Source organism: Thamnophis elegans, unplaced genomic scaffold, assembly GCF_009769535.1.
Source record: "Thamnophis elegans isolate rThaEle1 unplaced genomic scaffold, rThaEle1.pri scaffold_238_arrow_ctg1, whole genome shotgun sequence".
Taxonomy (NCBI): Eukaryota; Metazoa; Chordata; class Lepidosauria; order Squamata; family Colubridae; genus Thamnophis; species Thamnophis elegans.
This window is the reverse complement of record NW_022473707.1, coordinates 5,606-20,000: the sequence shown is the minus strand read 5'-3', so window position 1 is coordinate 20,000 and position 14,395 is coordinate 5,606. Positions and strand designations below refer to the sequence as shown.

The following is a 14,395-nucleotide window of genomic DNA, read 5'->3' as shown; positions in this document are numbered from 1 at the left end:
GAACCATTAGCCAAGCGACCGAAGTTTGATCACGTGAACAGGAGCCGACGGTTATAACTGGACAAGCCGCCTTTTTCAGGGTCGTTGTAACTTTGAAAATGGTCACTAAATGAATGAAATTGGGGCCTGGCTTGGAAAATGCACCTTCTCTGGGGCAGCCCGCACCCTCTAGAATCAGGTCTCTACCCCGTCCCAGATCTGGATGGCCCCCACTCTGCTTGGTTCAAAAGTGACGAAAATCCAATAAGACTTGGGTAAGGGGGGGGGGGGTGAGACCTCCTCCTTGCTAAACTTTTATTTTTAATTCATTGTATTGTAATTCTTTGCTTTCATCATTGTGTGCCTCCCAGAGTTCAGAAACAGCATATAAGATTAATATATAATACTAGCTGACACCCCGGTATTTATTTATAGGGGGGAAATGTCCAGACCAAATGTCATTTCTTTTTTTATATATATATAAAATTTTAATTTCTTGAATAAACACAAACGCCTTAAAATCATCTTCCATTACAAATTGTAGAAAGTGTGTCAATCGGTTACAAAGAACTTTCATGCATCCCTTCCACCGTCATCACCAATGATTCATATCAAGTTATATATTTTGCACCACATATATTTATATATATTGCTATCATCATACCTCATCCTTCATATGACTATAGTTGTTTTAACGTCCCTTTATAACAAATGTTCCGAAATTTAAAACAAAACCACATAGTGGCATTCCCGTATCTATTTTCAATATCATCTAACCACATTATACCTTTATATTCCTAACAATAACAATTTGTGTGTGTGTGTGTGTGTGTGTGTGTGTGTGTGTGTGTGTGTTTTAATTTGTGCTGATAAATAAATAAAGGGAGACTAGTATAGATCTATTTCAAGCTATTTAGCTCTCATCAGCTAGCCATACCCTTACTGGGATTTGAACTAGCTGATGAGAGCTAAATAGCTTGAAATAGATCTATACTAGTCTCCCTTTATTTATTTATCAGCACAAATAAAAAAACACAAATATAACAAAGGCAACAGTAAAAATATTGGGTTTCTGTCGTGATGGACTCTTGTGACGAGCCGAAGGACAGATGATGGAAGCAGTTAGCTTCCTCCCATAATTGGGGCTTACCAGGGGTTGTAAAAAAATCTAATAGATACCTTTCACCCTGGCTTCGCTGATAAACGGATAAGAGCCTGTGGCCTAATGGCTAAGATCTCTGCCTAGTATGCCTAGTGTGCAATATAGCCCAGGTTCAAATCCCAGTAAGGGTATGGCTAGCTGATGAGAGCTAAATAGCTTGAAATAGATCTATACTAGTCTCCCTTTATTTATTTATCAGCACAAATAAAAAAACACAAATATAACAAAGGGAACAGTAAAAATATTGGGTTTCTGTCGTGATGGACTCTTGTGACGAGCCGAAGGACAGATGATGGAAGCAGTTAGCTTCCTCCCATAATTGGGGCTTACCAGGGGTTGTAAAAAATCTAATAGATACCTTTCACCCTGGCTTCGCTGATAAACGGATAAGAGCCTGTGGCCTAATGGCTAAGATCTCTGCCTAGTATGCCTAGTGTGCAATATAGCCCAGGTTCAAATCCCAGTAAGGGTATGGCTAGCTGATGAGAGCTAAATAGCTTGAAATAGATCTATACTAGTCTCCCTTTATTTATTTATCAGCACAAATAAAAAAACACAAATATAACAAAGGCAACAGTAAAAATATTGGGTTTCTGTCGTGATGGACTCTTGTGATGAGCCGAAGGACAGATGATGGAAGCAGTTAGCTTCTTCCCATAATTGGGGCTTACCAGGGGTTGTAAAAAAATCTAATAGATACCTTTCACCCTGGATTCGCTGATAAACGGATAAGAGCCTGTGGCCTAATGGCTAAGATCTCTGCCTAGTATGCCTAGTGTGCAATATAGCCCAGGTTCAAATCCCAGTAAGGGTATGGCTAGCTGATGAGAGATAAATAGCTTGAAATAGATCTATACTAGTCTCCCTTTATTTATTTATCAGCACAAATAAAAAAACATATATATATATATATATATATATATATATATATATATAGTCTGAAGCAGCCTGAAGATGACGAATGTGACTTCGTCGAAACGTCGCCAAGACATCTCCAATTCTACACGGGAGAAAACCCGAACAACTAGAGACCTACATACTAACACCCGCGAAAACCTCAGAAAACATATATATGTGTGTGCGTGTGTGTGTGTGTGTGTGTGTATGGCTAGCTGACGAGAGCTAAATAGCTTGAAATAGATCCATACTAGTCTCCCTTTATTTATTTATCAGCACAAATACAAGCAAATGTAACAAAAAGGCAACAGTAAAAATATTGGGTTTCTGTCATGATGGACTCTTGTGACGAGCCAATTGACAGATGATGGAAGCAGTTAGCTTCCTCCCATAATTGGGGCTTACCAGGGGTTGTAAAAAATCTAATATATATATGTGTGTATGTGTATATGTATATGTATGGCTAGCTGATGAGAGCTAAATAGCTTGAAATAGATCTACACTAGTCTCCCTTTATTTATTTATCAGCATAAATATAACAAACGTAACAAAAAGGCAACAGTAAAAATATTGGGTTTCTGTCGTGATGGACTCTTGTGACGAGCCAATTGACAGATGATGGAAGCAGTTAGCTTCCTCCCATAATTGGTGCTTACCAGGGGTTGTAAAAAATCTAATAGATACCTTTCACCCTGGCTTCGCTGATAAACGGATAAGAGCCTGTGGCCTAATGGCTAAGATCTCTGCCTAGTATGCCTAGTGTGCAATATAGCCCAGGTTCAAATCCCAGTAAGGGTATGGCTAGCTGATGAGAGCTAAATAGCTTGAAATAGATCTATACTAGTCTCCCTTTATTTATTTATCAGCACAAATAAAAAAACACAAATATAACAAAGGCAACAGTAAAAATATTGGGTTTCTGTCGTGATGGACTCTTGTGACGAGCCGAAGGACAGATGATGGAAGCAGTTAGCTTCCTCCCATAATTGGGGCTTACCAGGGGTTGTAAAAAATCTAATAGATACCTTTCACCCTGGCTTCGCTGATAAACGGATAAGAGCCTGTGGCCTAATGGCTAAGATCTCTGCCTAGTATGCCTAGTGTGCAATATAGCCCAGGTTCAAATCCCAGTAAGGGTATGGCTAGCTGATGAGAGCTAAATAGCTTGAAATAGATCTATACTAGTCTCCCTTTATTTATTTATCAGCACAAATAAAAAAACACAAATATAACAAAGGCAACAGTAAAAATATTGGGTTTCTGTCGTGATGGACTCTTGTGACGAGCCGAAGGACAGATGATGGAAGCAGTTAGCTTCCTCCCATAATTGGGGCTTACCAGGGGTTGTAAAAAAATCTAATAGATACCTTTCACCCTGGCTTCGCTGATAAACGGATAAGAGCCTGTGGCCTAATGGCTAAGATCTCTGCCTAGTATGCCTAGTGTGCAATATAGCCCAGGTTCAAATCCCAGTAAGGGTATGGCTAGCTGATGAGAGATAAATAGCTTGAAATAGATCTATACTAGTCTCCCTTTATTTATTTATCAGCACAAATAAAAAAACATATATATATATATATAGTCTGAAGCAGCCTGAAGATGACGAATGTGACTTCGTCGAAACGTCGCCAAGACATCTCCAATTCTACGCGGGAGAAAACCCGAACAACTAGAGACCTACATACTAACACCCGCGAAAACCTCAGAAAACATATATATATGTGTGCGTGTGTGTGTGTGTGTGTGTGTGTGTGTGTGTGTATGGCTAGCTGACGAGAGCTAAATAGCTTGAAATAGATCTATACTAGTCTCCCTTTATTTATTTATCAGCACAAATACAAGCAAATGTAACAAAAAGGCAACAGTAAAAATATTGGGTTTCTGTCATGATGGACTCTTGTGACGAGCCAATTGACAGATGATGGAAGCAGTTAGCTTCCTCCCATAATTGGGGCTTACCAGGGGTTGTAAAAAATCTAATATATATGTGTGTGTATGTGTATATGTATATGTATGGCTAGCTGATGAGAGCTAAATAGCTTGAAATAGATCTATACTAGTCTCCCTTTATTTATTTATCAGCAGAAATATAACAAATGTAACAAAAAGGCAACAGTAAAAATATTGGGTTTCTGTCGTGATGGTCTCTTGTGACGAGCCGAAGGACAGAGAATGGAAGTAGTGATCTTCCTCCCATATTTGGGCATACCGGGGCTTGTAAAATCTAATATATGTATATGTATATGTATATGTATATGTGTATGTGTATGTGTATGTGTATGTGTGTGTGTGTGTGTGTGTGTGTGTGTGTATGTATGTATGTATGTATGTATGTATGTATGTATGTATTGGTTTGATAAGTTTGAAGTTTAATTTTATTTATAGGCCGCCCAATCCTGGAGGACTCTGGGCGGCTTACAGAGCGGGGAAAAAAGAAAATAAAAATAAAATAACAAGTTAAAAAAATAAGATAAGAGGAAATTTGGTAAAAAATTTAAATGGTGGAAAAAAAGGGGGAAAAGTAAGTTTAAACTTAGTCGAACTATTGTTAAATAAATGACTGATAATGATAATAATGTAATAATTCGTATTGACATGATAAAAGGGAAATTGGATATAAATTGTAAACAATGATTAAGAAAAGAGGTTTAAAATTTTTGTTATTAAACATAATTAATTTTTTATTTTGAAATTTTAAACCTCTTTTCTTAATCATTGTTTACAATGTATATCCAATTTCCCTTTTATCATGTCAATACAAATTATTACATTATTATCATTATCAGTCATTTATTTAACAATAGTTTGACTAAGTTTAAACTTACTTTTCCCCCTTTTTTTCCACCATTTAAATTTTTTACCAAATTTCCTCTCATCAAACCAATACATACATACATACATACATACATACATACATACATACATACACATTGTTATTGTTAGAAATATAATCTAACGGTTGGGTTGGCAATATATAAATCATGTAACAATGCTATACCTGTTTCTTTAAATCATACTGTAAAATGTGATTGGTTGCTGTAGGCCATAAGAGGGAGCCAGAAGGACTGTTAGCTCTCTGTTTCGTTAGATGCTGGGCTGATCTGATCTGAGTGTTTTGGAAGCTGGCTGTTAGAAAGTGCCGTGAGCTACTGTAAGTTTTGCAACTGCTAGCAAACTTTGAGTAGTGAACTGATTATATGATACTGGACTATGTTATTTGGATTATCCCTTAACTGAAAGACATTGATGACTGGCTGAATTATCCGTGTATGACTTGGACTGTTTGATGGACTCTTGATACCTCTATTTCCACGAAAGTAAAAGCCTATTTAAACTGCAGTGTCTCTGTATGCTGGTTTGTGTGTTCTCCAACACAACTCTCACAACGCTTCGCTGAACGTACTCGCTCTCCCAACGGGGAGCTTACCTAACAGTTATCATTATCCATTATTTATCTAACTTTATCCATTATCACTACCTTTTTAACACAATGCTCTAATTTTAACAAAATCTTTAGATTTTGCTTTTCTTAATCATTGTTTACAATTTATATCCAATTTCCCTTTTATCATGTCAACACAAATTGGGAGAAAGGAGCTGACGTCGCGACGGTACGACAATTTCTAATGTTGGATTTCCCCCCCCCCCTTACCAGAGGGAGCCCCCTTGTGGAGTACTGTGAAGCCATGGCAACTCCACTGCACTGTACAGTAGAAGCCATTTTGCGGCAGAACGTTAGAAGCCATTTTAAGCCACAACAGGTTGTATCTTAACAAAATACACACTCCGAGGGGTTTTAGGGGTGCCTTTACCCTCTACAGTAATTTTCTCCAGAGAGTAAGTCATCTGTGTACCAAGTTTGATTGAATTTGCTCGAAACGTTCCAGAGTTATGCTGGAACATACACAAACATTTTTATATATAGAGAGAGATAATGGATATAATAAGTTTATATAAATTTATAGAATAAATTTCTTTAAGAAAAATAATACATTATAATTTATTCTTCAATAAATAGAATAAATGATTATTGCTAATCTGGTTCCCTCCTTACTAGTCTTACTTACACGTACGTGAGGAATTACTTTCCACAGCCTGAATGACACCTAAAAGAAGGGAAAACAAGAATGAATTAACATTTTAGACCAGTCTTTTGCCATCTCCCTATGGAACGATCTACCCCCAGAGATCCGGACCCTCCCCACTCTCTCGGCCTTCCGAAAGTCCACTAAGACCTGGCTATTCCGGCAGGCCTGGGGCTGTTGATCCTTGATCGAGTTCCAGCCCCACTAAAGTTGAGTGCAAGTTGTGTCCTTTTAACTTGTTTTGTCTCCTTATTTTAAATTTCTTAGTATTTTTTTAAAACTGTTTTTATGTAAGCCGCCCGGAGTCCTTCGGGATTGGACGGCATACAAATTCATTAAATCTTAAATCTCAGCCATTATAAAGTGCGTGGACTTCAATTCCCAGAATTCCCGTCGGAGTCCTGTGAAGCCATGGCAACTCCACTGCACTGTACAGTAGAAGCCATTTTACGGCAGAACGTTAGATGTCATTTTAAGCCACAACAGGTTGTATCTTAACAGAATACACACCCCAAGGGGTTTTAGTCGGGGAATTCTGGGAACTAAAATCCAGCCAACTCAAAATGGCCAACACACACGCTTCTAGATTAATTTGCTTCCCCACCCCTGCATCTCACACAGGTCCTTATGAACTTAAGATCATGGTTTGAGATGGTGGTTTTGACAGCTCATCCCCAACATTTTCGTTGTAGTCATGCCAAGATATGCGGTCCTTTCCTTCGCCTTATTATTGAGTCTGCCATCTTCCCCTCCGTAACTATCTGGTTTGGTTCTGCAACCCAAAGAAACAGATACAGACTTCAGAGGAGAATCAGAACTGGAGAAAAAAACCGTTACGGCCAGCCTGCCTTCCGTTGAGGACGTGCACACTGTACGAGTCAAAAAGGGGGCCGTGAAAATATTTACAGACCCCCTCGCATCCTGGACATCAATTGTTTCCACTTTTACCCTCAATGCTACAGGGCACTGCACACCAAGACAACTAGACACAAGGACAGTTTTCTCCCCCGAACGCCATCACTCCGCTAAACAAATAATTCCCTCCCCACTGGCCAAACCATTGTCTGAGGCTGCATTGCTGTTACTATTAGTCTTCTCATGGTTCCCATCATGAGAGCCGAGGTGGTGCAGTGGTTAAATGCAGCACTGCAGGCTACTTCAGCTGACTGCAGTTCGGCTGTTCAAATCTCACCGGCTCAGGGTTGACTCAGCCTTCCATCCTTCCGAGGTGGGTAAAATGAGGACCCGGATTGTTGTCGGGGGCAATATGCTGACTCTGTAAACCGCTTAGAGAGGGCTGAAAGCCCTATGAAGCGGTATATAAGTCTAACTGCTATTGCTATTGCTTTCACCCATCTCCTCCCACTAAGGAATGCAGGACTGTAATTTTGCTGCTTTTATTCTTATGATTTATATTGATATTGATTGTTTCCTGATGGCTTATTTGCACCCTGTGGCTATCGTTAAGTACTTTACGTTACGATTCTTGACGAATGTATCTTGTCTTTTTATGTACACTGAGGATGTAATTAATTAATTCGTAATTTAATGAGCTTATATGCCTCCCAATCCGGGAGGACTCCGGGCGGCTTACAAATACGAAATAAAATAAAATTACAAATAGGGGAGAGAAACAAAAACCATTTAAAAAACACAACATACATTTGGCTTAGCTGGGGGTTGGACCTGATTTATAGATCAGCAACCCTAGACAAATTCTATTTGATTCTATTCTATTCTATTCTCTCTTTTTTTGGCAATTTTTATTTTATTTTTAAACATAAAAAAACAACCTAAAAAAAATTCTCATCCATTACCTACAGCGTGTCGTTTCGGTTACAAGTGTATTTTGCATCCATATTCTCAATTACATACACAACCGCAGATTTTCCGTCTAATATAACTAGATGCCTCCCTTTCATTGTACAACATACGTATTCCGTTACGATTAATATTTCTTTCTTTTTCAATAAACCGAATTCCCTTACGTTCTTGATTGCCTGTTTAATAACGATATACCTTTATATAATCACTTATCCCATTTATGAAGTGAGCATTTCGAATACCTTGTTGAAAAACGAAGGAATGACATTTTTTGTTTGAATGGATGGTGTACATACTCGATGGACGATTGGTGGGATTATACATAATTGAAAATAGTGATATATAAATATAAACAGTCGGTAAATTCTTTTATACTATTCTATTCTATTCTATTCCATTCTATTCTACTCTACTCTAATCCTTTTCAACCAGGTAGCCCTGCCACCAAGGGTGTGATTTCTTAGTGGTCTCCTTTTCCTAAGCTTTTGCTGAAAACTAGGTGGGCTCACTAAGGTACAAGGTTCAGTAGCAATAGCAATTAGACTTATATACCGCTTCATAGGGCTTTCAGCCCTCTCTAAGCGGTTTACAGAGTCAGCATATCGGCCCCAACAACAATCCAGGTCCTCATTTTACCCACCTCGGAAGGATGGAAGGCTGAGTCAACCCTGAGCTGGTGAGATTTGAACCGCTGAACTGCAGATAACAGTCAGCTGAAGTGGCCTGCAGTACTGCACACTAACCACTGCGCCACCTCGGCTCAAGGTTTGCCTTGTCCCTGTGAATTCCCCACTCAGATCTGTTTATTTCTTTTTCTTTTTTGCCAATAAAAGAGTTTTCACATTTTTTCCCTGGTTATTTTTCCTGGATCATGCCAACCCAGATCTAGGCTGCATTAACGGAGGGATAGAAATCAAGATCACGTAAAGTGTTAATGCCACTTGAGAAGGCCTCGGTAAAGCCACACTTGGAAGGCTGCATCCAGTTTTGGTCACCACAATTTTTCAAAGATGTGGAGACTCCAGAAAGTGTGCAGAGAAGTCTAACAAAGAGGATTAGGGGACTGGAGACCAAAACATGAAGAACGGTTGCAGGAACTGGGTACGTCTTGTTTAATGAAAAGAAGGACTAGGGGAGACATGATAGCAGTCTTCCAATATCTCAGGGGCTTCCACAAAGAAGAGGGAGTCAAGCTATTCTCCAAGGCACCTGAGGGTAGAACAAGAAGCAATGGGTGGAGGAGAAATATCTTATAGACTGTTTTAGATCACCATTGAATGTTTATCCATTAACATAAATTTACTATGATACTAGCAGAGAAATAATAACCATAACTAGGATAAATAACCAGGCCATAGAAATGCTAATGTATATTTTGGGTGATTGTCAAGTAGAAATGTTAATATCTCTTAGATTGTCCTAGATGTCTAATGTTTATTTTCCTAGCACGTAATTAACTAATTTGGGATTGAGGGAAAAGCCCTATAAATCTTATTAATAAATCATTGTTTAAAGATGGCTGTAAAGTTATAATATTGTGTGGGGCTGGAGAGGAGAGGTGGGATACACAGTAAATAACCCTAAGTTAATTACAATAACAACAATGAAATGTTAATGGACAATATTTAATGATACTACATACAGGTGTGTTACGGCGTGGGGGGGATGCTTAGATATCTTACTTAACCGAATTAATTTTAGAATATGCGTGACCCGTCAAAACCGCGGAGGACAAAATCGCGCTCGACGAAAGCGCGCATTTGACGTCATCACAGCGCGACGAAAAAAATTAAAAATTGAAATAAAATTAAAATTAAAGCAAGCCGATTCACATAAAGGTAAGGGTTAGGTTTAGGGTTAGGTTAAGGGTTAGGGTTAGGTTTAGAGCGTTAGGGTTACGTTTAGTGTTAGGTTAAGGTTTAGCGTTAGGTTTAGCGTTAGGTTAAGGGTTATGTTTAGGGTTAGATTTAGGGTTAGGTTAAGGGTTAGGTTTAGGTTTAGGGTTAGGGTTAGGTTTGGGGGGGGTTAAGGTAAGGTTTTCGCTTTATTTTTACATTTTTCGATCACAGCGCGATGTTTTCGTCGCGCTGTGATGACGTCAAATGCGTGCTTTCGTCGAGCACGATTTTGTCCTCCGCGGTTTTGTGGTGGAACCTAGAATATGTTAGAAAGGTGCAATGTTATTGGAGATCTATTGAAATTGCAAATGAACGCCAGTAGCAATAGCAATAGCAATATATAGCAGTAGACTTATATACCGCTTCATAGGCCTTTCAGGCCTCTCTAAGCGGTTTACAGAGAGTCAGCATATTGCCCCCAACAATCTGGGTCCTCATTTTACCCACCTCGGAAGGATGGAAGGCTGAGTCAACCCTGAGCCGGTGAGATTTGAACTGCTGACCTGCTGATCTAGCAGTAGCCTGCAGTGCTGCATTTAACCACTGCGCCACCTTGGCTCAGTAGATGGTTGTGTCTTCTAATATAAATGATTCTAGATTAAAAACATGTTTAAACAAGGGTAACCAAATGAGAATTATAGTACAGGGATAGTAAAATACATAACTTTTCTTTCTTGACTTAAAATGTACATCCTGGTTTGAATGAAGCATATGTAAGGACTGTGGAAGAAACGCACGGAATATATTTGTAACCAATCGATACGCTTTCAACAAGATGTAACGAAAGATGGGGTTTTTTTTGTTTAACTAAAACAATAAAAAAATTCTCAAAAAAAAAAGAAGCAATGGGTGGAAACTAATCAAGGAGAGAAGCAACTTAGAACTGAGAAGAAATTTCCTGATAAACCAGTGGAACAGAAGTTGCCTCCAGAAGCTGGAGGTTTTTAAGAAGATACCGGACAGTCACTTGTCTGAAATGGTCTAGGGTCTCCTGTCTGAGCAGGGGGTTGGACTAGAAGACCTCCAAGGTCCCTTCCAACTCTGTTATTCTGCTACTTTTATTAATCAGTGGAACGACTTGCCTCCAGAAATTGTGGGTGCTCCAACACTGGAGGTTTTGAAGAAGAGATTGGGGAACTAAATGGCCGAAATAGTAGAGAGTTTCCTGCCTGAGCAGGAGGGTTGGGCTAGAAGACCTCTAAGATCCCTTCCAACTCCGTTATTCTATTACTGCATTATAAATTTCCCAATCCATCCTACTAACATTCAGATTTGGGGATGCCCCATTGTTCTTAGCATGGAAGGTTAGACTACTAAGGAAAAATCTGGACCCCTGGAATAAACAGAGAAGAAGAAGAAAAAATCACTGCATTCAGTTTTGGTCACCACACTATAAATAAGATGTTGAGACTCTAGAAAAAGTGCAGAGAAGAGCAAACAGGATGATGAGGGGACTGGAGGCTCAAACATACGACGAACGGTTGCAGGAACTGAGCATGGCTAGTTTAATGAAAAGAAGGACCAGGGGAGACAGGAGAGCATCTTCCAATATTTGAGGGGCTGCCCCAGAGAGGAGGGGGTGTCAAGCTATTTTCCAAGGCACCCAAAGACCAGACAAGGAATAATGGATGGAAACTGATCCAGGAGAGATTCAACCTGGAAGTAAGGAGATGTTTTCTAAGTGAGAACAATCAACCGATGGAACAGAAGTTGCCTTCAGAAGTTGTGGGAGCTTCATCCCAAGAAGAGATTGGACTGCCATCGGCTGGAAATGGTGTAGGGTCGCCTGCTCGGGGGTGGGGGAGTTGGGGTTGGACTGGATGACCTCCAAGGTCCCTTCCAATTGTGTTCATCTGTGAAAGATCTAACAAGCAAGGCGTGGAAAGGCGGAATCAACACGCCTTCCTTTCACCAACCAAAACAAACTACAAAACCGGAAGCCACTTGCTTAAGAATGAGGTCGATCTGCCTTCCCAACTCCTGACCTTCAGCGCTGACTTCGGAGAACCAGGGGAAAGGGGAAATGGGGGGGGGGGGGAAGGTTAGGTTTCCTCTGCAGCCCTCGAGGGGAAGAAGGGGGGGGGAAGAGAAAAGGGGGGGAGTGGTCTCCTTGGCCCAAAGCTAATCTACCAACTCCTACCAGACTGGGAAGCATGGGAAATGGGGGACTGTGAGAAATGAAGGGGGATTGTGGGAAATCAAGGGGGATTATGGGAAATCAAGGGGGATTGTAGGAAATGAATGGGGATCATGGGAAATGAAGGATTGTGGGAAATCAAGGGGGACGGTGGGAAACCAAGAGGGATCATGGGAAATGAAAGGGAACTGTGGGAAATCAAGGGGGACCATGAGAAATCAAGGGGCGTCTTGGGGAATGAAGAGGATTGTGGGAAATCAAAGTGGATTGTAGAAAACGAAGGGGGATCAGGGGAAATGAAGGGGGATTGTGGGAAATCAAGCAGGAACGTGGGAAACAAAGGGGGATCAGGGGAAATTAAGGGGGACTTTGAGAAATCTAGGGGAATCTTGGGGAATGAAGAGGCTTGTGGGAAATCAAGGGGGAACGGGGGAAATCAAGGAGGATCTTAGGGAATGAAGAGGATTCTGGGAAATCAAGGGTGGACCGTGGGAAATTAAGGGGGACTTTAGGAAATCAAGGGGGACTTTAGGAAATCAAGGGGGAGCATGGGAAACGAAGGGGGATCATGGGAAATCAAGGGGGACCATGAGAAATCAAGGGGGATCTTGGGGAATGAAGAGGATTGTGGGAAATGAAGGGCGATTGTAGGAAACAAAGGGGGATCATGGGAAATGAAGGGGGATTGTAGGAAATCAAGCGGGAACGTGGGAAATCAAGGGAGATCTTAGCGAATGAAGAGGATTCTGGGAAATCAAGGGGATTGTGGGAAATGAAGAGGGATCATGGGAAATCAAGAGGGGCTTATGGGAAATCAAGGGGCACCGTGGGAAATTAAGGGGGGAACATGGGAAACAAAGGGGGATCATGGGAAACAAAGGGGGATTGTGGGAAATCCGGCGGGAACATGGGAAATCAAGGGGGAATGAAGAGGATTCTGGGAAATCAAGGGGGATTATGGGAAATTAAGGGGGACTTGGGGAAATCAAGGGGGACAGTGGGAAACAAAGGGGGATCATGGGAAGTGAAGGGGAACTGTGGGAAATCAAGGGGGACCATGAGAAATCAAGGGGGATCTTAGGGAATGAAGAGGATTCTGGGAAATCAAGGGGATTGTGGGAAATGAAGAGGGATCATGGGAAATCAAGAGGGATTATGGGAAATCAAGGGGCACCATGGGAAATTAAGGGGGGAACATGGGAAACAAAGGGGGATTGTGGGAAATCAGGCGGGAACGTGGGAAATCAAGGGGGAATGAAGAGGATTCTGGGAAATCAAGGGGGATTCTGGGAAATTAAGGGGGACTTGGGGAAATCAAGGGGGACCATGGGAAGCAAAGGGGGATCATGGGAAATGAAAGGGAACTGTGGGAAATCAAGGGGGGCCATGAGAAATCAAGGGGGGGATCTTGGGGAATGAAGAGGATTGTGGGAAATCAAGGGGGAACATGGGAAACGAAGGGGGATCATGGGAAGTGAAGGGGAACTGTGGGGAATGAAGGGGGACCGTGGAAAATCAAGGGGAGGGGCGTGGGAATTCAAGGGGACCGTGGGAAGGAAGGAGAATCATAGGAAACCAAGGGAAAGTGCGGGGGGGGGGGGAAATGGAAAGTGGGGGGGGGTTCGCTCTCACCCAGCAGGAGCCCCAGCAGAATGAGGCAGGGGGCACCCCTCCTTTTGGCCGGGAGGGGCTGTCGGGCGCCCATCGCCCTCCGGATTGGAAAGGAGAGGAGGCTGATCTTCGGCCGGGTTGGTTGGTTGCTTGGTCGGTCGGTCGGTTCGATCCCCCCCACCCCCGCGCTTCTCCCTTTCAATCGCCCATCTTCTCGGAGTCCGCCGGCTGCGCTGGGCGCTGGAGGTTCCACCGGTCTGTTGTTTTTTGGGGGGGGTTTCCTCCTTCTCCTCCGGGCGGCCCCCTCCCCTCTGTTGAGAAACTTTGTTTTCTCCCCGGAGCTTCCGGGCTTTGGCAACTTTGTCAGCCGGGGAAGGGCGGGCGGGGAGGTGGGGGGGAGAGGCAGCTACGTGACGCCGCCTCTTCCTCCGCCGGAGCCCATCCCGCATCTGCGTTCACACGCGCTTACTCCTCCCTTTCCCTCCCTCCCTTGATCCGGGCATCGTGGCTGGGGGGGGGGAGGGGGGCTTCTTTGATCCTCCCCCACCCAGCCCCTCCCCCAGCCCCGATCTGCCCTTCTAAGGGAGCCGCATCCCCCTCCCCTTATTCCCACCCACCCTCACCCACCCCACCGCTTGGGGGGGTCCCGCGTGTCGTGGGAAGGGGTCTTTTGGATCCCCTGGAAAATGGGGGGGGGGTCCCGGGGCTGCATAGGAGGGATTCCCCCCCCATTCCCGATCTGCGGGGTGAGTGTGGGTGGGAGGGGGTTCATTTGATCCTCCCCCCCAGCCCCGATCTTCCC

The 14,395-nt window shown here is 42.4% G+C and overlaps 1 protein-coding gene across 1 annotated transcript in view; it reads right to left on the bottom strand.

Annotated features, from left to right (window-relative positions):
• The window catches only part of LRP10 (LDL receptor related protein 10), a 28,798-nt gene extending 14,758 nt beyond the window's left edge, over window positions 1-14,040 (bottom strand). Inside the window, exons 1-2 of the mRNA XM_032238489.1 lie at window positions 13,615-14,040; window positions 6,106-6,144 (exon numbers count right to left, since the gene is read on the bottom strand). Coding sequence (XP_032094380.1) covers window positions 6,106-6,144; window positions 13,615-13,687 — 112 coding nt within the window. The 5' untranslated portion in view covers window positions 13,688-14,040. The remainder of the gene's footprint in view (window positions 1-6,105; window positions 6,145-13,614) is intronic.
• Between the last annotated feature and the right edge of the window lie 355 nt (window positions 14,041-14,395).